We start from the raw sequence: 24,300 nt of genomic DNA on the forward strand, positions 1-24,300 counted from the left end.
TGGGCAGGGGGATGGCCAAGGTGATTCAGGCAGGTAAGGGCCCAGGGGGCATTAATTAGCAGCTCCTTGCTTGTAGTCCTTGATGAAGGCAGGTAAATTTGGTAATCAATGGACTCTGGAGATCCTTGACATTCCATTCTTCCAGGGGCAGTCTCGAACTTCCAGAGGCAGATGGCTTCATGGCTTCATTTCCTCGATTTGACCTGATCCCCTATTTCTACACTAACTACCTGTCCTTAATTCTGGCTTCATTTCAACACCTGAGGAAGCAGGACTCATCGCTGGTAAATGGGGGTATCATCATGACTGAGAATCACTGTGATACTGGGTAAATCTTTTAACTATTCTCAGTTGGTCATTTTTTTTCAAAGGAGAAAAAATAATTTTAATCACAAAAATACAGAATGCCTCATGAATTTGTGTGTGTCATCCTTATTCAGGGGCCATGCTAATCTTCTATCATTCCAATTTTAGTATATGTGCTGCCAAAGTGAGCATTCAGCTGGTTATCTTAATTGTAAAATGACAGAACTGGACTAGGTGAAGTCCAGTGTTCAAAATCCTATGACTATTTCAAAGGGAACTTTATTTGGGGTTGTTATGTCCTCATTCAACAGAAAATTGATAAAAGCATCAATACATTTCCTTTGACACTCTACACAACACAAATACTGATATAACCTGTAACTACCCTATAGGGAGTCTTACAGTTAGGTCCTCATTCTTAAAATTCAATGTGATTCTTCCCTCACAATAATTTTCACAGCTCTGTGCTTGACTGTATCTGTACCTACCCTGTTTCCTTCACACAGATGTTACATGGCTTAAGGTCACATGTGTTAGGTATAAAGCAACCTTCCTTTCCCGTTACAGGAATCCAGCTTCCCAACCCACCTGTCAATCTGTGTTAAGCCCGCCTCTCCCGTTACAGGAATTTCCGGCTTACGTCGCTGTAACCTTCCTGCCCCCTCCCCTACATTACGTTCCAATATGTCATTGGTCCATCAGTCAATCTGTAATAATTCTCCTCCGTGATTGGTTCCTCCCAGCCCGCGAAATTCCAATACAAAGAACCGTGCGCCATCTTCCTCTCTCTTTCCCTTTCCCCTTTCCCCCGTGCGGACACGTTTTGTCCGCTTGAATAAAAGTTCCTCGTGTGAGACCTGTATCTGCGGAGCGTCTTTTCTGGGAGTTATCGACGAACCAAAACTGCCCCCCTTTACATCTAACTAACAACATGATATATAGTTTTGTGGCCCTTCTGGATTGTAATAATTTCTTTTTAAAAAATTTTTAAAATAATTTTTTAGATGTTGATAGACCTTTATTTTATTCATTTATTTATATGTGGGGTGCTGAGAATTGAACCCAGTGCCTCACACATGCTAGGCAAGTGCTCTACCACTGAGCCACAACTCCAGCCCTGCAATAATTTCTTAATTGTGCACCCAAGTAATATCTCCCCTTGTATCGCGTCCCCTGCCCGCAGAGAAACACGAAACCGGATCAGGGCAAGTTCTTTATTTTCTGCTAGCAGTTACTTCTGGCTGGCCGGCAGCGGCGGGCCGCTCTTGCAAGCGCCTTACATTACATACAACAACCAATCAGCTTATAGATCACGAGGGAAAAGCATGGACAGTAATGGAGCACAATAGTGTGGATATAGCAATCATGCAGTGTCCACGAGGACCCATAACCAATCACATTAACTTCCTCAAATAACGCCACTTGTTGGCAGAGAGTATTAGTCTGCTGGAGGTACCTGGTTTTGTTCTCAGCACTTCCTTGGCACCTTGCCAGGCGCCATCTTGGCCACGCCGAAGGGCTGGGGGTCTGCAGTACCCCGACAGCTCCCCCTTTTTTATTTATTAAAAGAATGCTGGCTTGGGATCGTGCCTGTCTTAGGCGGAGTGGTCAACCATCGTCCTTACCCGTCATCGGATAACTGCAGAGCATGCTACAGCTCCTGTCTTAGGTCGGTACGTGATTACCTCCTTCCTTACCCGTCATTGACTACCGATCCAGCATGCTCAGCCAGACTTGAGGAGAGCTGCCAGCCTCTAAGGCCATCATGGCTTGATGGAAAATGATGCGATCTCTGGCATGAACTTGGCGTATACGCATGATAAAGCGTGTGAGGAAGATAATTGCAATGATCATTAACACACACAATGCTCCCATTCCTGCCCATTGCTTTACAAAACTAAAGGAAGAAGATAACCAATTTTGCATTTCAGATATAGGGGCTATATTAACTCTAGTAGAATTAAGGCTAACAATTTGTGATCTAAGAATGGCAGTAAGATTATCAAATTTATAAGACCAATTGGCACGTAGCTGAGTAGATATGATTTTAGACAAATTTGCTGCATAACTAAGATTATGATAAGCTACAGGTGTAATGCACAGTCCCGGCAGATGATAAATACACCCCACGCTTAACAGTTCTTGTAAAAGGTCCATTTGTTCTTGAAGTAAGTCCACACGCTGGTTCACCAAAAGTAGTCCTGCTTTTAGGTGTTGATCCACTGTTTGTTGAGTAGACAGAGCAGTAGCTGTCTGCTGGACCACTTCATTAAGCTTAGTTGCTGACTGTACTGATGTCGTCAAGGCTACAGCTGCTGCGGCGGCTGCTGCTGCTGATGCAACTATGGTGGTAATGACTGCTACGGTGATTCCAAAGTCCCTCTTATTTCTGGAAAGCAATACTGGCAATTCATCATCTGTAACAGAAACTGGGACTGGTAGGAAGGTAGGAACACACATTAAGTCTGCCAGCAGGAACCTAGAAGCATTTTAACATTGAGAGATAGCACAAATCTGAAGTACAATTGAGAGAAGCAGTTGTTTTGTTACATAGTTGAACTGTTCCTCCTAAGAGACTAAAAAGAGGTTGTAAGTTAGTTTATTCCGTGGAAACACACAAACTGAGCCGCAGCTCCAGTAAAGCACCGGGTTACCCTTATTACCCAGAGTTAAAAAAAAAAACCCAAACAAAGAGACAAAGAGAAAGTTTATCTTTAGGGGACCTGAAGGTCTCCTCTATTCCCCCTTTTTGTTTATCATGGATAGAATCTTATATCCATTTGTCTATCCTGCCTCGGTTATTAGTTTGCTTAATCATTTGGTACTGTTGAGTAAGGACCATAGTTTGGATTGTTTAAAGGGAATAATACAGACTTCTCCCGGCAGGGAGAAAGCTGATATTTCGAAAGTCCCGAGAAGTGAGCACACCCTACATCCCCTATAGGCAGGTAAATTTGGTAATCAATGGGCTCCGGAGATCCTTGACATTTGCAAAGGCAGATGGCTTCATGGCTTCATTTCCTCGAATTGACCCGATTCCCTATTTCTACACTAACTACCTGTCCTTAATTCTGGCTTCATTCTCCGCTTTAGCTATAGGAACTCCCAACTGCTTTAAGGAAAAGGGGGCGTCGGTAAAGGGGACAGTGAGGGGCAAGCAGTCTGGAGTTCCTTTTTTAAAAATCGGGTCAATCGAGGGGTCCGAGGTAGAAGTCTGGTTGGGGAGGAGCAGGTTGTAAAGTCATCTGGGGGTGGGTGCTTCTATGATAGAAGAACAAAAAGACATGAGTACTGAAATGAAATTAGTACAAAGTAAATGTTGCAGCATCTGGAACATGCCACTGAGTATCATGAAAATGACAGAAGTCAATTTCTCACCAGGCAGGTGGAAGAATTGAGAAATTGTTCCCATAACTAGACTTAGCAAAGGCTGGAAAGGACAAGGCCTTTATTTGGGAACTTTAACATTGTCCAGGTTATCAGGAATGTAAACACAACATTTAACTCTTAATGTCATAGATATCCCAAAAAATATAGTTAAGCTACTTAAGTCATCTGATTGTGTAAAATATCCCTTTATTGGTATAACCTGTGTTTAGTAGAGAGCTCTATATTTCTGTTACTTAGGGCTAGGTAATCATACGAGCAAACATAGATTAAGTCTACCTGTGTAGCTTAGGAAGATCTGCAGGCCTTAAACTGACTAAAAACTTCTGACTCTGGCAGTTTCTCTTGATAGTTATCAGGCACATTTGCTGAAGAATCTTTCTTTCATTTGTAGCTTCCAGTCTTTATTCTAGTGGACTAACATAAGTGTACATCTTAAGTTACATATAATTATTATTTCTCTTAAATGCCCAAGAATGGCTATATTTTGGTTTTCACTGTTTTGCTGGGTGTCTAGGACCAAGCTGGTCAAATTGACCTGGTTCCTGTCTTGTTAAAGAGTCAGCTGAGTTCCCACAGTGGCAGAACCATTGGTTAGGCAGGGTCTCCTTGATGAGGTGACTTCCTTAGGAAGCATTAAGGGATGTCTCCCTTTTTCATGACCCTCCTCTGCAGCAGATGCACTGAGCGATTCTTCATCCTCTAGTCTCAACAATCTCCTTGATCAGGAGGTTGTGTGACCCAGAGTTGCAGCACTCCTTAGAGAAGTCCTCTTATTCCCTGGGTTCAGGCTGACTGAGGGCAAAAGATCCAAATACTGGCCTATCTTGCCTTCTGTATTTAATTCCAATCTCTAAGTTTGATCTTAATCATCCAGCAAGCCAGTTTCACCAGTCATAAAGTGAGAGTACTGGGCTTTAACTTTAATGTTCATAACTTTACAGTTATTTACCCTTTTATCTAACTGGAGTCTGCACTAGTTCTGGAAGTTACTACTATCTGTTCTATAGGTGATGGCTTATTATCACAAGTTACCTAGGTTGCGTGTTCTTGAAGCAGCTACTTCTGCAAAACATTAACAGGTAACAGTTTTACAAAATGAAATTAGCAAGAGTAAAAATATATTCTGCTTGTATAATAGCTATCTTGAATTTTGACTGAGAACCACATTATATTTCCTATTTGAGATCATAGTAATTTTACAACAAAAACCAATCTTTTGATTATAACTTTAAATAAGCTGAAGTCTGACTTATTTTGGAGTCACTCTAACATGCAGTAAGGTGAGAGGCAGAGCCTTATCTCAGGTAAGGCGTGACTCTTTATAGATCTTAAGTGTTCTAATTCTGATGTTGATCTTTGCTTCTTCCTTAAATATCATTAAGTAGTTTACATATACTGTTTCCTGAGTCTATACAAACTTTATAATTAACACAATTTAACATTGTATCTAAAACATGAATCAAAGAAAGGCTGAGAGAGCTTTTAACTTTCCTTTTGTGTGTCAAAGTGGCAAAATATTTTCATGTTTCACAAAATTAACCTTTAAACAAGTCAGGCTCTAATGTTTAGAAATACATTTACATTTGAAATTTTTTATCTCAATGTAAAATATAACCAATTTTACATATATCCTATTGATAACAGGTCCTCTAATAGAACACTAAATGATAGAAATTAATCCCCAATGAAATTTACTCTTTATAAGCTTAAAATTACCATTACAGACAAGTTTATCTGGAGAATAGCAGCTTGATAAATTTCCTGCTTTAAAACTTGTATACCTGAAAAATATGAACACATTTAATATACAACTAGAAACCATTTCACAATTACCTTGATACCTTTTTTCTTACCAAATTTAGTTTTTAAAGAAAAATTTAGACTCTGTAACACAGTACAATACTTTAACAGTTGTTTAACCATAATTGTATACACCCCAATTTTTAAGACTAATTGTTCTAAAGAATAAAACTTAAGAGACACAAAGTTAAGAGTAAATTAGTGTTTCTAAGAAATCCTTGCCATGTTACCATGTCATTTTACCATATAGATTAAACTTTGGCTTATATTAGAACATTAGTATTTCACCTTAGGAAAAACCTTAAATAGCTTTAGCTGTTTTACATACATACAACCAACTTAGTTATACACAGACTTGTTGAAACTGGCCCTTTACTTACACACAGACTTTCTTACCCAGAAACATTTTCTTTTTTTTATTTATTAAATATATTTTCAAACCCGGAACCTTTTATTTTTTCTTTCCTATCTGTTGACCCCTTTTTGTTCACATTCTGATACAACTCTTATGAAATTTTTGAATTTAGATAAATCACTCTATTTTAATAAGATTAAATATTTTGTTATTTATAGTACTCTTAATTGAAACACAGGTGAAACTTTTGGGACCCTTTATATATAGAATTCCACTTGTTAGGACATAACTTCTAATAACCTTGTTTTTAGTTTAGTGATGACACAAAGCAAGTTTAAACCCTTTTTATTTACCAACCTATGAAAACACCAATAATGTTTAAGTATGATACCCCATGTAATTTAAGAAGTTAAAAGTACTTGATGTTATTTAACAATTAGCATTTTAACTTTGTAAATTAACCAGACGTCTCTACAAACACATTTGAGTAATCCCATACATGTTAACTCCAATTTATTTATTTATAAAAACCAAGATATCAGACAAGTGTCCTGAACAGGATCCGTTGCCTCTTTCCTGCTGAAGAAAAGTCCTAGAAGCAATTGATATTAGACATTATTTAACATTAACATTTCATTAGTTGGCCTGGAAACTTGCAAGTTATTTTCAAAGATATTTTACTTTTATTAGTTTACCCAATTTAAATTGAACCTTTTTAAATCACGTGAATAAAAGTATTTGGATCCATTTTTAAATTTTAATTTTAAGAGTGCTCAGTTTTGACAAAACATGACATTAGACAGCACAACATAACACATAACACAAAATCAAAGGCCTTGTAACTTTATAGGTAAATGTTCATTGCAATGAAACAGATGTTTAAAAACTTCAGTTGAATAAAAAATAGAACTGATCAAAAAGAAAAAAATCATTAACCTAGGTATGTAGGATCAAAATTATGAGCTCAAAAATACAGCATTAAAGAAAAACAAAACAAACGAAGAATCCTAGAAAATAAGTTAGTTAAGTTTAAAACGGACACCTTTTTTTTTTTTTTTTTTTTTTTTTTTTTTCAGGTTACCCCTCCTCCCTCCCGCTGAGACTGCTGTAATTTATATTCCATTGTAGGCTTTGACAAGGCCAGGCAGGGGGGAGGGAGGATCACCCAGGACTTTTTAACCCTTTTTTTACCTGGTTGAGAAATCAGATTAGGTTTGAATGCAGAAAATCATGAAACAATTATCTCCCAATACTTGTGGGGACTATGGCTACTATATTATGTTCCCACTGTGGAATAATTAACAGCCCCTCATTTAAAAACCACGGAGAGACCTTCTCTATGGTATCAAGGAACGTTCGAGCTGTTTTTTTGCTTTTAGTGGCATTCCATGACTTTTTAGCAACTCCCTAAGAGGCTGCTGCATTCCAGTCTTAGACAGTTCTGTTCCTATGATTAAATCTTACAGCACTAAGAGGTAGTTTACTAGTTTAAACACACAAACAAAAAGACAAGCGCGCGCACGCACACACTCTCTCACGCACGCACACACATACACAGTTTGGTACCACTATATAAATCTGTATCTGGCCACTTGACTCGTCCCTCCTATGGGGAACCTTTTGTGATGAATCGTCCCTCTCACGGGGATCCTTTTGTGATAAATCGTCCCTCCCACGGGGATCCTTTTGTGATAAATCGTCCCTCCCACGGGGATCCTTTTGTGATGAATCGTCCCTCCCACGGGGATCCTTTTGTGATGAATCGTCCCTCCTATGGGGATCCTCTTTTTATGACTCGTCCCTCTTACGGGGATCCTTTTGTGATAAATTGTCGCAGCTCCGCGAACCTCGAGACATCTCACCTTTTGAACTCTCAGACTAATTTTTCTTGATTTGAGAACTTATGTGAACTTACCCTTATATTTTTTCTCGTTCCCGGGTTTCGGCACCATCTATCGCGTCCCCTGCCCGCAGAGAAACACGAAACCGGATCAGGGCAAGTTCTTTATTTTCTGCTAGCAGTTACTTCTGGCTGGCCGGCAGCGGCGGGCCACTCTTGCAAGCGCCTTACATTACATACAACAACCAATCAGCTTATAGATCACGAGGGAAAAGCATGGACAGTAATGGAGCACAACAGTGTGGATATAGCAATCATGCAGTGTCCACGAGGTCCCATAACCAATCACATTAACTTCCTCAAATAACGCCACTTGTTGGCAGAGAGTATTAGTCTGCTGGAGGTACCTGGTTTTGTTCTCAGCACTTCCTTGGCACCTTGCCAGGCGCCATCTTGGCCACGCCGAAGGGCTGGGGGTCTGCAGTACCCCGACACCCTTGAAGCCAGAATTGGGGACAGGCAGTTAGTGTAGAAATAGGAAATCGGGTCAGATCAAGAAAATGGAGGCCATAAAGCCATCTGCCTCTGGAAGTTGGAAACTGCCATGGGAGAATGGAATGTCACGGACCTGCAGAACCCATTGATAACCAAATTTACCTGCCCTTGTCAGAGACTACAGGCAGGAAGGTGCTGATTAATGCCCCCTGGGCCCTTGCCTGTCTGAATCACTTTGACCCTCCCCTTGCCCCATCCGCTTTTCACTTTTTACATCTCACCTGCAAAACCAGGCCTAATCCCGTAGGCAGGAAGGGAAGAGATAAGGGGAAAGATGGGAGAATAAAACCCATAAAAAGGACGAGATTTGCTCATCCCATGGATTCCGCCTTTGGGTCCCCTTCTTCCACCCGGGAGAAGTCTGCTTTTACTTTTCTTTAATAAAGCTGCATTTTCCACTCTACATTTGCCTCTGCGTGCTTCTCCGGCGTTATACTTCAACACCTGAGGAAGCAGGACTCGTCACCGGTAAAGAGCAGTATCACCCTTACACTTATTGTGAATTTATTTTGTTGAATAGTAAAAGACTTCTGAAAGATGGCATGACATTAAGTACATAAGCTGAAAACAGAAGAATCCTAGTTCTATGACAATCAAAATATACAGGAAATTCAAAAGCAAAAAGTATTTATGTTAAAAGGCATTTTGTACCATATAACTGCATTTTAAATGATACAAAGTGTACTAAATGGAGAGGTATAGCAAAGAAATATTTAGGGCTTAGTGATAAAGCTTTAATTTAGATCCATTTAGATAAATAGCTAAGTTCTTTAATATCTACAAATTCAGACACAACTGCATCTTTATGTACCTTGCAAAACCTAAAATGCTAGAAACTAAAACCAATATGATAATGACAAACTCTCCCTGTGCTGTTATTATTACTTGGTAATAACAAATGAAACAAAACTTCAGGGATGAGATTTACTGCTGAGCCCCAACTATAGTGATTTGAAGAACGGGCAAATATCTAACAATGAAACAGGTCCAGAATCCCATCAGGAAGATTAAAATGATATAAGGAAGCCCAGTATAGTAAGAAAACCATGTTTATTTCTCATCGATTGAGTAGTTTTAGTTTTAATCAAGTAGAAGAACACCTGGTCTTATGTTTGTAATATCACTGTAACATTATAGAAACTAAACAAGTAGCATTTAGCTGTAGTCAAAGAGGGAGGGGGACAGGTAAGAAAAATGGTGGAATGAGACAGATATCATTACCCTATGTACATGTATGATTACACAAATGGTGTGAACCTACATCGTGCACAACCACAGAAACGAAAAGATGTACCCCATTTGTGTACAATGAATCAAAATACAGTCTGTAAAAATAAAAAAAATGATTAAATAAAAAATAAAACTGTAACCAGCAAAAATAAGTCATATCTCAGTATACCTTTTTTTTAAAAAAAGAAAAATTCCAATTACTTTGTATTATTCTCTCAGTTTTTATTTTAGTAGCTGAAGGGGATATCTTTTAATTAAAATAAAATTCTAAACCAAAACTAGTAGAAAATGAAGTCAAAATACATGAACCACCTGTGACTTTGAGAACTATTTGTCAGAGTCAACTCAGTTTTCATTTCTTATACCTTCATGTTGACTTCAGGCTTAAAGTTATGATTTTTCCTTCCTTACAAATACAGGTTCTATGCCATGTAGAACATTAACATTTTCTTTGAAAGCAGCAGAACAAAACAAAACTCTCATAACAGCTGCAAAGCACAACTCACCTTAAAACATTAAAAAGTCCATGCAAATTTAATGGCACTGAGTACTTTCATCACACAGAGTTCAATAATTAACAAAAATGACTCTATCCTCAAGGCTTTTTTAAAAAGAGGATTTAATAAAAGAGAAATACTCAGATGCTCTTTGTGTGGAAAGAAAATAAGACAGTGGTTGCAGCTGTGTAGGGACAAAATTTTCTGCAGTTGTTCGGCTACAACTGCTACCCTATCATTAACATATTCTAGAATAAGAAATATGATTCTGTACACTCACAAAGTTTTCATTTGAAGATTTCAGAGCCTTTAATAAAGTTTCATCGCAGTAACCATCCCTTTAATCCCATTTAGAAGTTTTTCTCCTCATATAACTACGCCCTTCACTATCAATAGCTTCATAGAGGTCCTTTTTATTCTCTTGTGTTGCATGTAGATAGCCAATATAAGCCACACACAGCGAAAGGGTGACCAATCCAAAAACCATTACAGGTTTGTTCTGTGAAAGAAAAAAAAAAAATTATAAAGTCTCATTAGGACAATAATTTGAGGAGATTCAGTTATCTGTTACACTCTCCTCTTGACACACCAAGCCTTTGTTATCATATTAGCATTCCTATGGCAATATTTCAATAATCATTTACTCAGTTATTATTCAACTAGTTTGACTCCTGACTGTTTACAGATTATAGAAGACTCTTGCTTCTCCTCTCTACAGCCTGGACATCTTAGATATCCACCCTCAGGAAGGTAATACTTGGGAGAGGAGTGGGGCATGGACATTGGTCTGACACTGAGTCTTCAATGGTATCTGTGTGATGCAGAGAAGTTGCTTAACTTCTCTTGAGTCCAAGTCTTTCCATTTGCAAATTTCAAATAAGCTATTAGAAAGTGAGGAATAAAGTACACAAGATTTTTTTTTTTTTGCCCAAGACAATGGTAACTGTCAAAAAGCCTTTCATAACCTATTTTAGGCACAGAAGTAATGATAATGTATATACTTTTCTGGGAGCCTAAATTTAGTGATTGGAACAGATACTATGCTGCTATAATAACTGTGATGTACTACTGAAAGATCCAAGACCATAAAGTAATGCAACTCTGAACAATGGAAAAATTTTTAAAAATTATAAAAACAGGAAAGTTTTCAGAGTAGTGTTTTGTTTATTAATATTGTGGGGCCATGGTTGACACTAGGTAACTGAAACTCCAAAAAGCAAAAAGTTAGATAATGGGTGACTATTGCACTATTTCAAATCTTAATTGCAAAAGAATAAGAGTCAAAGTTTTTCACTTGAATGAGCATCTAAAAAAAAGCTATAAGCTCAGAGCAATTTAACTCTATAATTCTTGAAATGCTACTAGCAATTTAAAAAAACACATTAGTTTGGTTTTTAAAAATCTATCTTAATTTAAGTTGACCTATTTAACTTTAAACAGCTTACATTGGAAACTGTGACTAAAATCCTAATTAGATTTAATATGATTTGATTTCATTTACTTTAAAAATAGAATTTACATTTTCTTAAAAATAAAATTCATCAAATCAAATATATGTGCTAATTTATAGTAAGAACATAAATGATGATTACCTATCTCCATACAAGCGTGCAGATGTATGGTTTGGATTTTTTCACACAATATTAATAAAGGCAGGAAAGGCAGTAAGAATGATCCATTTCCATTTTGGTCTGTTTCAAAGGAAGGTCTTATTTATCCAATAGTACCTGATCAAACTACAGGAACTGCCTTCAAAGTAGTACAATTAAATTATTATGTTAGCTTAAGAAGCTGGTTCATTAAAATAACCATTGTCCATTATAGTTTTCAAATGCCCTCAAAATACTTCATTTGATCTGTGTATTTATACATGAAAGAGGATTTAAAAATCTTTTCATTTACTTTTATTTATATAGAGGTCTTATTAATCAACATAAAATTTCCATGATAAAAAAAATGCTATAGGAAAAGAACTTTTCATTTCGGATAGCCTAATTAAACATAAAGTCTTATCCTGGATTATGTATTATCTTACAGGTTTAATGAAGAGCTCTGGATTCACAGCTCGAAATAAGGTCGTTGTGCGTACCCCTCTGAGCCCTGGGTTTGGAAAGTCTTTCTCTTTAGGTGAATCCTTTTTAAGTGTTGGTGGCTCGGGTGATGAAGACATCTTGACTAATGCTGACTTATTACCTAAAAACAAAGTAATAAATTATTCCTTCATAATAGTTTGATAAACCTCTTAAAAAAATCATTCTCATACCAGCAACAATAAATGTTGATTGAGGATATGGAGAAAAATGTACATTTATACATTGCTGGTGGGACTGCAAATTGGTGCAACCACTATGGAAAGCAGTATGGAGAATCCTCAGAAAACCTGGAATGGAACCAACATTTGACCCAGTTATCCCACTCTTCAGTTTATACCCAAAGGACTTAAAATCAGCATACTACAGTGATGCAGCCACATCAAAGTTTAAGCAGCTCAATTCATAACAGCTAAACTATGGAACCAACCTAGGTGCCCTTCAACAGATGAATAGATAAAGAAGTTGTGGTATATATACACAATGAAATATTACTCAGCCTTAAAGAATGAAATTATGGCATTTGCTGGTAAACAGATGGAACTGGAGAATATTATGCTAAGCGAAATAAGCCAATCCCAAAGAACCAAAGGCCAAATGTTTTCTCTGATATGTGGATGCTAATTCACAAAAAGGGGCTGGGGTGGAGAATAGAGGTACTTTGGATTAGACCAGGAAGTGAAGGGAAGGGGTATGGAGTAGGAATGATAGAATGAATAGGACATTATTACCCTAAATGCATATATGATTACATGACCTGTGTAACTCTACATCACGTACAACCAGAATGAGAAGTTATATTCCATTTATGTATGATGTGTCAAAAAGAATTCTATTGTCATGTATAACTAATTAGTATGAATTTAAAAAAAATCATTCTTATACTCATTCTTTGAATTCCAGGTATGCATCAAAAGTGATTATAAATTCTTATTATGTTGTATAATGCATACTATGTAAGTGGTTTGCTAAAATGGTTGTTATTATTATTTTTAATCTCTTAAACCACAGTAAAGTGGGTAGAAGTCTGGAGAATGGTTTGTTGGTCTGAGTCACATTGTTACCTGTTGTAAGAAGTCAGGGCTAAGAGAAAGAGGCCAGTGGGTAATATATTCCTTTATTTCCTATACTTTTTACTTTTTTTCCACCTTCCAACAGCACTTCCACAGCAATCTGAGGGAAGTACTACCATTCGTTGGCTCAATATCTCCTTCAGTTTCACACCTGGCTTACTCTCCCCTCATCCTCTGCCTTTCCCCACTGGCCCACCCAAGCAGAAGGGGAAGCTGTTGTTTCTATTCACTCCCCCTTTACCTATTAGCAACTCCCTGGAAGGACATGCTCTGCTATGTCCTTAATCTAAATATCCCTTTTTCTCTAAGCTATTCTAAATCTATCCTATGAAACCCAAGTGTGTCTTTTGTCCTAAGTGGAGTAGTCAACAATTTGGGAACATCTTCCTCTTCCAGGCATCCTTCCTGCCACCTAATACTAGGGTAATGGGGGGGAAGAGGGTGGGGGGTGTTGAAAGGGAGGAGGTAAAAAATCTGAAATTAAAGACAATAAAAGTCCTTGGGGAATGCTGTAACTTCCTGTACAGTAAATGTTATAAAATAAGAGTCAAACATTCACATTTAAACATTCACTGTTGCTTTACACAAATATTCTTTATTAAGTCTTCTATTTTATACATTTAAAAAACATTTTATGGAGAAAATTAGGTGCTTAGCTTTCCAAAACACTCTGTGCTGCAGTGCTCCTAAAACATTAATCTATACCACTTAATAGGGAAATACCTCACAGGAACAACTGCCTGAAGGGAAGGGATTCTCCACTTTCTATATTTGCAAGGGCTTAAGAAATGTTCACTGTTGGCTGTTCTATCTCTTGGTCCCCATGCATGTTATGGTTATCATTGCTGATGTCATCATCTTCATCACCTCCATGGCTTTCTTGTTCCCTTTTTACATACATGAGAACCCCTGTAGCAATTTCATATTTGCAAACGCTTGGGACATAGTTAAATTGCTATTTGTAGCCATGAAGTCTTCAAAATCTAGCTGGTTTGGGATACCAGAGAGAGTAGCAGTTGAGTACTAGATTGGTTCAAATACCATGTGGAGTTGGTATCTTCTTCCAGGTGTACCTCAGAGGCTTCCATGGGAATTATGCCTGTTTGCTGCCACCATATTACTATTGTACATGATTTTACAGACTGGGTCTCAAAAATCACTCAATGGCTTTGCTTCATGTTGATGTTCTCAACTTTTTTCTTCCTTATCTAAATTTAGTTATTCCTGAAACTGTTTCAGTAGCAAGCTTTTGCTGTGTGAATAATCCCTGATTTGAAGGCTGAAGAATGTCTGTGCAATACAATGGGAAAAACTCAGCACGTACATAATCCAAGCATGGAAATAGCATGTGTTGTATACAGAGCAATTTCTTCTCAGCAAGAGGATACTGCATTTTGTTCCTTTCATTCTCTTGTCATAACTCAGTCATTCCCTAAAAAATGTTATCTTTTGGGCATGTGTATTGGCTTGTTGACCACAGAGGAACAAATGAACAATTCTGAAGTAATGGGGGTTAGCTGACTTGTCAATGATGAGTGGTCCAAAATGCACTGTAGCAGAACACAGCAATCACCAATCTGTTTACTTCCTTTGCAAAGATCATCTCTGGCGTGAAGCACATAAAATCACAAACTGGTAGAGTATACCCATTTCATCAGCATTTAAAACACCATTCAAGCTGTAATCAGCAATTGTTTGGTTTTTGTTTTTTAGATTTCTCCTGCACACAAATTACTAATTTTCTGAAATACTGTTTTCTTCACTACAAACTTCTGAAACAATTCCACAGGTGCCTGAAATTTGTTCAGTCAGTTGAAACTCACCATGACCCAAGTTAGCAAAAATCTGAGGCATTCTGTTGCACAAGTAGTACAATTAAATGCCCATTTCCTGCATGAACTTCTTGATTACTACCCAGGACTACTACAAAAGGGACCACACTCTTAATTCTACTTTAGTTTCAAAAGCTTTCTCTTCAATCTTGACTCAATCTTTAAAAATAGTGGACAATATAGGGGGAATGATGCTAAACGTCTTTGTTATTTCTCCTATCTTGTGTCAGCAATCTACTGCTTCTACTATCATCACTTTTCTAATGAAAACTGATGAAGTGTGTCATTTGACCTCTCTGAACCACGATGATAGGATAGATGGTGTGACAAATATGTTTAGAATTTAAGTAACAAATGCTGGCCACCAGGTGCTAAAGATAGGTATCAGTGATGTTTCTCTTTGTACTAAAAAGTACACCTGAGTAGGAATGTTGGGGAAAGAGAAAATGCAAAATGAAGAAATTAGTGAAGTGTAAATAGCATTTTAGTCTGCCAATGGGACATATCTACAAGTAGTGTTAGGCAGGAAATGTTGACATATGGCCAAGTTGTTAGGATGAAATCAACAGGCTATTTACTACTACTAGTAATACTAGGACAGTCCAAAAAAGTTACAAAGGCAAGGCATTCTAACCAGAAACTGACCCAAAGGCATGAAAAGCAGCTCCATATCATTAAAACAAAGATATCCTATAAAAATGAATTAAAGTTCAAGGGGAAGAAAAATACAGTAATATGGGAAGTGGGTATGGAGAGCACATATTCTAGAGCCCAGAAGAGTTCTCAGAGCATAGTTTATCATGAACACTGTGTGGATGACAATGACAATGTGCTAGGAACCTAGAAAGGAATATGTACACGCATGCACACACACAAACACACACACACACACACACACACACACACACACACACACACATGCACTGGTTACAGCCAACAAAAATTTCACTACAAGTTGAATATCCCTTATCTGAAATGCCTGGGGCCAGAAGTGTGTATGAATTTTTCTAGATTTTGAAATGTTTGTATACTTAATGAGATAGAGGATGAAATTCAAGTCTAAACACAAAACTCATTAATGCTTCACATATATACCTTATACCCAGACTGAAAAAGTTGTGTACAAACCCATGAGAAAGCAAAGGTGCCACTAATTCAGTCAGCCATGTGGACAATCTGTGGCTATTTGGCATCACCATCATTCCACTCTGAATTCATGTGCTACTAGAAAGCAATCATTTTAATACATTCATTCATACATAAGCACTTAACAGGAAAAAAATAGGACAATTAATACAATGAAAACTAATATGTTCAGGGTAACTAAGTAGCACAATGGCATCACCTGTTAAACAACAGCAGCTTTCAGTCTCCACCCGTAACACTGTTTGATTAAAAGGTTGTTGTATACTATTTTACTTATTTAGGTGAGAAGAAACATCAGGAGCTGTTGAGGGGCCAGGAAGTGGGTCCTCTAGGGATGAGGAGGCATTATGCTGGGTAGCTTTTTTAAATGTTTTCTCCAGGGTTGTCTGCCTCATTAGAAGCAGTTTTTGTCTTAGAAGTCTCTCTTTGATTTTATAAACGGACATGATTTCTTGTTCTGTTATGAATGCACGCTGCTCTAGTCCTTTAATAAGCCCATCACACAGTCTGACCATGTTGTCCACAGGCACTTGCTCCGCAGTGTTAACATCGCCTTTGTCATCACTATTATCATGTTCACCTTGATGCAGAACCATTTCAGGTATTTCACCATTGGCCAATGAATGGACAACTGGAGGCTGATTATTGATGTGAAAAACTTTTTTGATATCCACTTCTTTAATAAATTTCTCTGCTGCTTTGTGATCAGCAGCTGCTTTATCTCCGCAAATCTTTAAAAATTTAATGCCATGTCTTTTCTTAAATTTCTGCAACCAGCCTGTTGAATATTCACAGTTTCCTTGAATTTTCAATTCATCATGATAGATCTTTGCTTGTTTCATGATCAGCATACCATTCAGTGGCATGTGTTCATTGCGACGCTGACGAATCCACTCTTTCAACACACGATCAAGATCTTCATTCTTGGCTTTATGCAATGTTTTTCTATTTTTCATTAACTTTGGTTCATCACTTTCAGCATAGAACTTCAACAGTTTATCCTTTTGTTTCTTGAGGTCATATATGGTGGTCATTCCAACACCATACTCTTCTGTAAGACGTTTCACACTTATACCACTGTCCAGTTTTTCCAATAGCTTGACTTTCTGTGCTATAGATAAACATAAATGCTTCCTCTTTTTCTTATCACTGTTACTCACGGGGGCATCTGCAGGTCTTTTTGACATCTTCAATATATTTACATTGCAGAGCAGAGAATATGCAAAAAACTGCTAGCAATGCACGTAGGTCTTGGCTCCATGTGGAACATGCTAGGGAATCTGCCATTGGCATACTGGGTCCACACGCATGTCATTTTATAACCCTCTGAGGGTGTGCTTCCATGGGGGAATCTGGGTGTGTGGAGAAAAGATATAATGCAGCGGAAGACCAGGATTGTCTTTTTTTCCTTGGGATGCTGTCTTGAGTGTAAGCTGTCATATGAGGTTAACTGGAATTTCCCACTTGTGGCATCATGTTGGCACTCAAAAAGTTTTGAATTTTGGAGTATGTCAGACTTTCAGATTAGGGATGCTCAACCTGTATTTTAAAATTAAAGGGATGCAGTAATGTTTAATGTCATGAAATTCAACCAATATGAGATATCTGTTATAAAACTATCTGGGATCCTAACTTGACTTGTAATGGCTAAATTTCAGTTGCAGGATTCCTTGATCTTCTTTTTTCCCTTAGCAGAACCTATTTTTCCTTTGTAAAGAATCAAGGAAATAAGCAATCAAAGTAGTAGTTTTATTGCAACGTCCATATCCAAATTCTTGTTAATAACACACTATTTATATTAAACTAAGCTTTTCACTAGAAATAACAAAGAATACTTGGACTGGGGCTGAAGGATAGCTCAAGGGTAAGAGCACTTACCTAGCATGAGTGAAATACTAGGTTTGATCCCTAGCAACCAACACATACACAAACAACACTTGAACTGGAAACCCACATGTATATTTTAAAAGATTTAATATACCACAATTTCCATTGTTTGTTATATTTTCTGGAGTGTATAAAAAGCACATTTTTCATTTTTATCATTCTTTTATAAGAAGTAAGTTAAGACATTTTAGTTTTATTGCCCTTTCTCCTGTTATGAGCCAGGCACTGAAGATGTTACAATTGTTTTCCCAAAGTTTTTGGAATTTATTTATAGATCAAATACATTAATTATAAAAATACATTAGATTATAAAAATGACCTGAACTTATTTATACATCTAATGCAGAATTCTTAACACTCAGACTATTGAGGCCAAAAATTTGCTATATATAATTATAAAAAATAAAAACAAACGAAAAAAATCTTATTTGCTATATAAAATTATAAAAAATAAAAACAAACGAAAAAATATTTTCCTATAAGATAGGAGGTTCTTCTGTATTTCTGCACATGCCTGGCCCACAGAACTGTACATATGTGGGAATTCGAGATGTACTGGTTGAATAAGCAACTGTGCAGAATAAAAAAATCTGTTTTTTTTTTATAGATGTGTAAATCGGGATTTTTTTTTTTTTTTGACAACAAACCTCTGTATCAACAAGCAAACTTTTAATCTTGAAGCAAAAGCAGACTTGCTACTTCATAGTAGAGAACTAATGTTAAGATCCACTTCAAAAAGCTGCACAAATTGTAAGTTAAGGCCAGGTGCTGTGGAACACACCTGTAATCACAGCAACTTGGAAGGCTGAGGCAGGAGAATCAAAACTTCAAAGTCAACCTCAGCACTTAGCAAGGCCCTAAGAAACTTAGTGAGGCCCTAAGCAACTTAGCAAGACCCTATCTCAAAATTTAAAAATACACGAAAAGGGCTGGGGATGTGGTTAGGTAGTTAAGTGCCCTGGTTCATTCCTGCTACCATAAAAAAAGTTAAGTTAAAAGCACAACAATAACTTACATTTATTACCAAATGAACTATACCTAAGACAAATCACGCACACTTCCATCAGAACTTTCTAAGTCTTTCCATCATTTTCTCCAACTTCTTCCTTCCCTCCAACTATAATTAGCACTTGCTTATTTGCATATAAGCTTAACCAAATTTAGTTATACTCCCTTTTAGAACCTGTTTATTTAAAAGCTAGACGTAAAAGGGGAATCACACAAAACACACATACACACAGAATAGTAGGAATGATAGGAACTTGACATTGCACCACTCCTAATTAATTTGGTTATTAATTTGTGTGCAGGACTGCTTGCAAAATAATAAATCAGGCACTGCTGACTGTACATCTGTCCAGGTACACTTATTCTTGGGAATCAGGGAATTACAAAATGGACACAATATTTTATTTAGTTTTTAGTTTCATACACCACAGTATCTTAATAACTTGATGACTAGCACACATGAGGACCTACATTACCAAAAAAAAAAAAAAAAAAAAAAGATATCATGATAGCCAGAGAAGAAAAACTTAAAAAAAAAATAATTTCAATTAACAATCAGAGAACTTTATGGATTGAGGGAATTTAGCATAGCCTCAAATTACAACTTCTAAATTGTGATTTGGAGTAGGTGACACTTCTGATTTCCAGACTCCACCTTTATGAAAGCAGTAATACTACTGCACAGATCGGATGCAAATTAAATGGATGTGAATTAAATCAGAGAATATTTTTTAAAGCTTAGTTGATTTTAGATTTCCGGATAAAGTTACTATGGTCATCCTATCCTCTATCCTCCTTTAAACAAAGAGAAACCCAAACTCAAAGTGATCACCTCTTTGCCAGAAGGGTGGGCTTATCCAGGTCACCCAACTTCTAGCCCACTCCTACTCCACCAACCTTATCCCATCTCACTCTAAAATTGGGAGAAAAAAAAAAGTGGAATTTGCATCTGTAAGTTATTAAACAACATTTGCAATCATAAAAAAATGGATCCTGTATGTTTTTTTAATATAATTTTTTTATAAGTCTCTTTCCATCTCTTGTGTTTACTATACCTGAAAAAAGGAGAAACATTTTGTCAATGGATGTTGCAGACAACCGGAAGGCTGAAAAGCCTACACTTCCGTAATTACTGAGGACCTACTCCAAAACAGGCGCATCTAAAGCATCAAGGAGAAACTGAAGTCAATTAAGTCCCAGATGCAGGGCTATGGGGTTGAAAAAGCACAGCTACAAACGAAAAAGGGAATCTCGTGAAAATTACAAAACCACACTCCCTTAAATGAGAGAGCCTGGTGAGCTGGGACTCATACAGCAGACGAAGTTGCAAGGGTCTAGGAAATGGGCTCTGTGTGGCCAAATATTTCCTAGACTTGGCGTGCGGGTCAGGGAGTCTCAGAGTGGCAGGGAGGGTCGGGCCGCCAGAACCAACGTCGCCAAGTTCGCGGCACCTGAGAGTGAGACTGGAAAGGGTCAGTTGCCCTGCCGGCTCTCAGTCAGCACCCCTCCACCCATAGACCCGGCGCCACAGCTCACCTTTCGCCGGGTCACCTCCCCTAGGCGCTAGCGACGGCTCGGCCTCTGCGCCGCCGGCAAGAGAGAGAGAGGTCGAGCGCTCTCGACCCGGACCGCGCCACAGCGCCACCTACATTCCGGAGGCTGCAGCGCTGAGGCGCGGGGCTAACCCGGCCGCACTTGCTCATGCCTCCAGCTCCTGAGACTGAGCGTTTCGCAGCAGGGTCTGCGGGCTGGAGTTTTGCAAGGGACATTTTTTTCTTTTCTTTCCTTTTCATTTTCCTTTCCTTTCCTTCCTTTCTCCTTCTCTTTTTCTTCTCTCTCTCTCTCTCTCTCTCTCTCTCTCTCTCTCTGCTTTCTTCTCCTTTTGACCTTCCAGCTTCAAATAATCTTTCAGTTTCATGTTTGTTTTCTACAAATAAAAAGAATTTCTCCAAGAAATATGTTTATTTAATTAAAATGGAAAGTGTTACGATTTAGAAAAGAAGGTTTATGTCTGGGCTCTCTTTACCCTCAGTTTAGAGACAGAGTAATTTAAGCGTACAGTTAATCCTCTGCCATTTCTGTTAGGGCCCTCAGATTCTTAGACATACAAGATTATGCAGTAATGATTAAGATAACAAGATGGATACGGATGCTGGTTTGCTTATCCTTTGTTGATGCTTAAATTTGTTGGATTACAAGTTATATTTAAACAAATAAAATAGAATAGCAGGTACCCAGATTTTTGGCATGGGTTTATGTAAAGCTTTGGCAATTGGATTTTGAATATAAAACTTTTTCTTTCAAGTAAAATTAAATTTACATTTGATTCAAGCCTTACTTTTTCAAAGTTCATTGACATCTGGTATTACTGGGCAATCTTCTGACAAAATAAGTTAAATTTCCATGGAAGTGCTTCCTCAAGGCTGAGAACAATACACAGGGTTACAAAGCATTATTTTGCTGCTTCATCAACAGATCTAAACTTTCTCCTCATCCTTAGGGTTTTCCTCACTAATCTACAACATGCCAAATATCAGTATGGAAACAAAAAATGCTATTATATTCATGACCAATCCAAAATGATCAGATGAAAAATAAATAAGACATAATAAAAATACAAGAAAAAAGCATCAACTGTGGTAAAGACAAAAGAGAAAAACCTAACTTGTAAGTTTCATGGATACAAATACAGTGCAAACGACCTGACTAAACAATAATTCATTCCATTTTATAATGTTTTCAAGAGATTACTTTGAAAAGTGTTGCTGGTTTGGATGCTTTTCTAATCTTCCTTTTGGACACAATCATAAATATTTAATAATACTTAACAGAAGATTTTATATTTAATGGGATTGCATAAAGCAGAGGTTCATCTATGTGAAAACACATTAAAACTGATCAAAGATAGCTGTTGTAATAATTAGTGATTCCTAAATATGCTCCAAAATGACTATAATGGTCTGGGATCCTTCCCAAGAGATCTCTGGTTGCACTGGGGATATTTTTTTCCAGGCAAGAATTAATGGTTGACTTATAATATCTAATAAAAATCACACATTATTCATGTTTTATCAAAGGCAGATTTTTAAAAAATCAAAATAAATGCTGCTCTTTTTTTCACCATCTTTCAAAAAGCCAAGCTGAAGTAGGTGGTTTATTAATGAGAGCCAAAGATATCTGACTCCCTTGAATAAATTATTAGTTGACAAATGTAAAACTTGAGCATGTTGTGGTAGTTTGCAAAAATAATTCCAGTTCTCCCTGATGCCAGTGTCCACACTCTCATATCCTGACCCATGCCCTCCCACTCTGACTCTGGGTTCAGCCTTGTGTAGCTAATACAATATTAGCAAATGTGACCCAAAAGAAGCTATAAAAGCCCTTGAACTGGTAAGCATGCTCTAAGAAGCCTACTGAAGATGAAAGATAGACAGAGCAAAGCCAAGATCTCATTCCTCAAGCCTCTGATTCTGCCAGTCTGATTTAGGGAGAATTTCCATATTTATCAAGTTTAAAATGTCAGTGCTCCTATTCCTCAACCTGCATGTTGAGAACCACTGACCTTCATGATAGGGCACTTTCTTCTCCATTTACCAAATAAGATACTACTTTTTATTAAATATTTCCTACTTTGAGGAGAGAGATGTGGAATATTTTAACTCATCATAAGAAAATCCTCTGAAAATTTAAATTTCTAATCCAATGAAGCTTCTAACAAAACAATCATTTCTGATGGTTGGGATTTAAATACAACTGGTGCTAATCATAAATCCATGGATTATGATCAGTGTAAAGACAATTGAGTAGGACAATTTTATTAGAATATGTTGCTATTTGTTCTCAGAATGCATTTCCCAAGAATCACAAAAAAAAAAAAAAAAATACAGAGGTTTTAGGAAAATTAGAAAATCCATTCTAATTATTTTTAACTCCATTCCTTCAGGATATAAAACAAATAGTTTAGTTATTGAGATGCATAATTTATATTAAAGTCTTCCAAAAGTTCTAAAAGAGGGTCACATAATGCCTAAAACAAAATTATGAAGTCTCAAGTTCAAAAAGCAATAATAATAATGAGATTTCCTTGTCTTCTCTTTTCCCTGTTTTCTTCATAGGGTTTTTCTCAAGTCATTTGAAAGTTGTTATACAACAGATGACATAAAAGGCAAGGGTATTTGTAGCTTGCAGTAAGTGTTTTTATTTATAGCAAAACTGTGAATGTGCCACATTAAGGTAAACTGGTAGTAAGCTTTTATGCCAAATTAAGGTAAGTTGATGATAAGTGCTTAAGTGCTTTTCTTAATTAGTGAACGGTATTTGTTAAAAATTTACAATGAAAAGACTGAAATCTTTAGGGGAAGACAGTCTCACATGCTAACAAGACTTGAGATATTTTTTAACCTGAGCAAGATGCTCGCTCTGTTTCTATTTCAGATTGCCAAACTTCTACCTCTCTCTTCAAGCCACTGGGGATGCCCTGTCTCTCTTCCAGTCATATGTAATGAATATAATATTTTGTACAGTTTCTTTCAGTAAGAAGCAGAACTTTGACAGGTAGGCAGGCAAAAAAGGCTCTGCCATTAACCCATGAATACCTGATGAAATAAGATGAAGTGGCCCAGGTATATTATAATGGAAAGTGAGTGTGTCAGGGACCAAGAAGAAGTTCTCATTCTGAGAACATTCTGACCTTTACAATAAGCAGCAGCACCCCCTCCCCCCTCCTGGCTGATAATTCTGACAATATGGCACCTATGGCGCCATCCCTGCTTCTCTTCCGGGACTTCACTTTCCCGCCGGAACTTGCACCCTATCAGGAGCCCAATAGAAGAACACAGTCAACCAGCCTGCACCTCGTCATACCCCTCATTCCCTCAGCATAAATACCCGTGAGAACAATAAAAATTTGCAGCTTGATCAGAACTCCTGTCTTGCTCTCACTCCCTGTGTCTCTTGTCCCTTTCATTCCTTCTCTCTTAGGTTTGCCGTCCTCGTTGATGTTCTGCGGGTCGGGACAGTTGGCGCCCAACGTGGTTGACTGAACCCTTTACCTGAGAAGCGAACGCCGCCCTCCGGGGAAGCCTTGGTCAAGCGGGATTCGGGATCACCTCGGTAAATGTGACCGGGAGTCATATCCAGGAGGAGAGTGAGGCCGGCGCAAGGTGAGTGACACACCATGGGACAAGCAGTTTCATCACATGATTTGTTTCTGATGGGTCTCAAGGAGGCCCTCAAGACTCGGGGAGCGCGTGTTAAGAAAAATGATTTAAGATCATTCTTTTCATACATAG

At 37.6% G+C, this 24,300-nt stretch overlaps 1 protein-coding gene and 1 non-coding gene across 5 annotated transcripts; both read right to left on the bottom strand.

Moving 5' to 3' along the window:
* Positions 1-393: 393 nt before the first annotated feature.
* LOC124989883 (U6 spliceosomal RNA) lies at positions 394-498 on the bottom strand. The gene has a single exon (XR_007109691.1). It is a non-coding gene; the product is annotated as a U6 spliceosomal RNA (small nuclear RNA).
* A 9,104-nt stretch (positions 499-9,602) lies between these two features.
* Smim8 (small integral membrane protein 8) lies at positions 9,603-20,612 on the bottom strand. 4 transcript variants are annotated; one of them, XM_047559618.1, is made up of 3 exons: positions 20,546-20,612; positions 12,063-12,166; positions 9,603-10,472 (listed from the first exon to the last, which is right to left on the bottom strand). In XM_047559618.1, exons 2-3 carry the CDS (start codon positions 12,141-12,143, stop codon positions 10,314-10,316), a joined length of 240 nt encoding a protein of 79 aa, XP_047415574.1. In that variant the 5' UTR covers positions 12,144-12,166; positions 20,546-20,612; the 3' UTR covers positions 9,603-10,313. The 4 variants fall into 4 exon arrangements, with proteins under 4 accessions (XP_047415574.1, XP_047415573.1, XP_047415571.1 ...); XM_047559617.1 differs by having other exon boundaries at positions 9,623-10,472; positions 12,009-12,166; XM_047559615.1 differs by lacking the exons at positions 9,603-10,472; positions 12,063-12,166 and adding an exon at positions 13,713-17,653 and having other exon boundaries at positions 20,546-20,596.
* Between the last annotated feature and the right edge of the window lie 3,688 nt (positions 20,613-24,300).

The sequence above is a fragment of the Sciurus carolinensis genome, chromosome 7 (genome assembly GCF_902686445.1).
Source record: "Sciurus carolinensis chromosome 7, mSciCar1.2, whole genome shotgun sequence".
In the NCBI taxonomy this organism is placed as follows: Eukaryota; Metazoa; Chordata; class Mammalia; order Rodentia; family Sciuridae; genus Sciurus; species Sciurus carolinensis.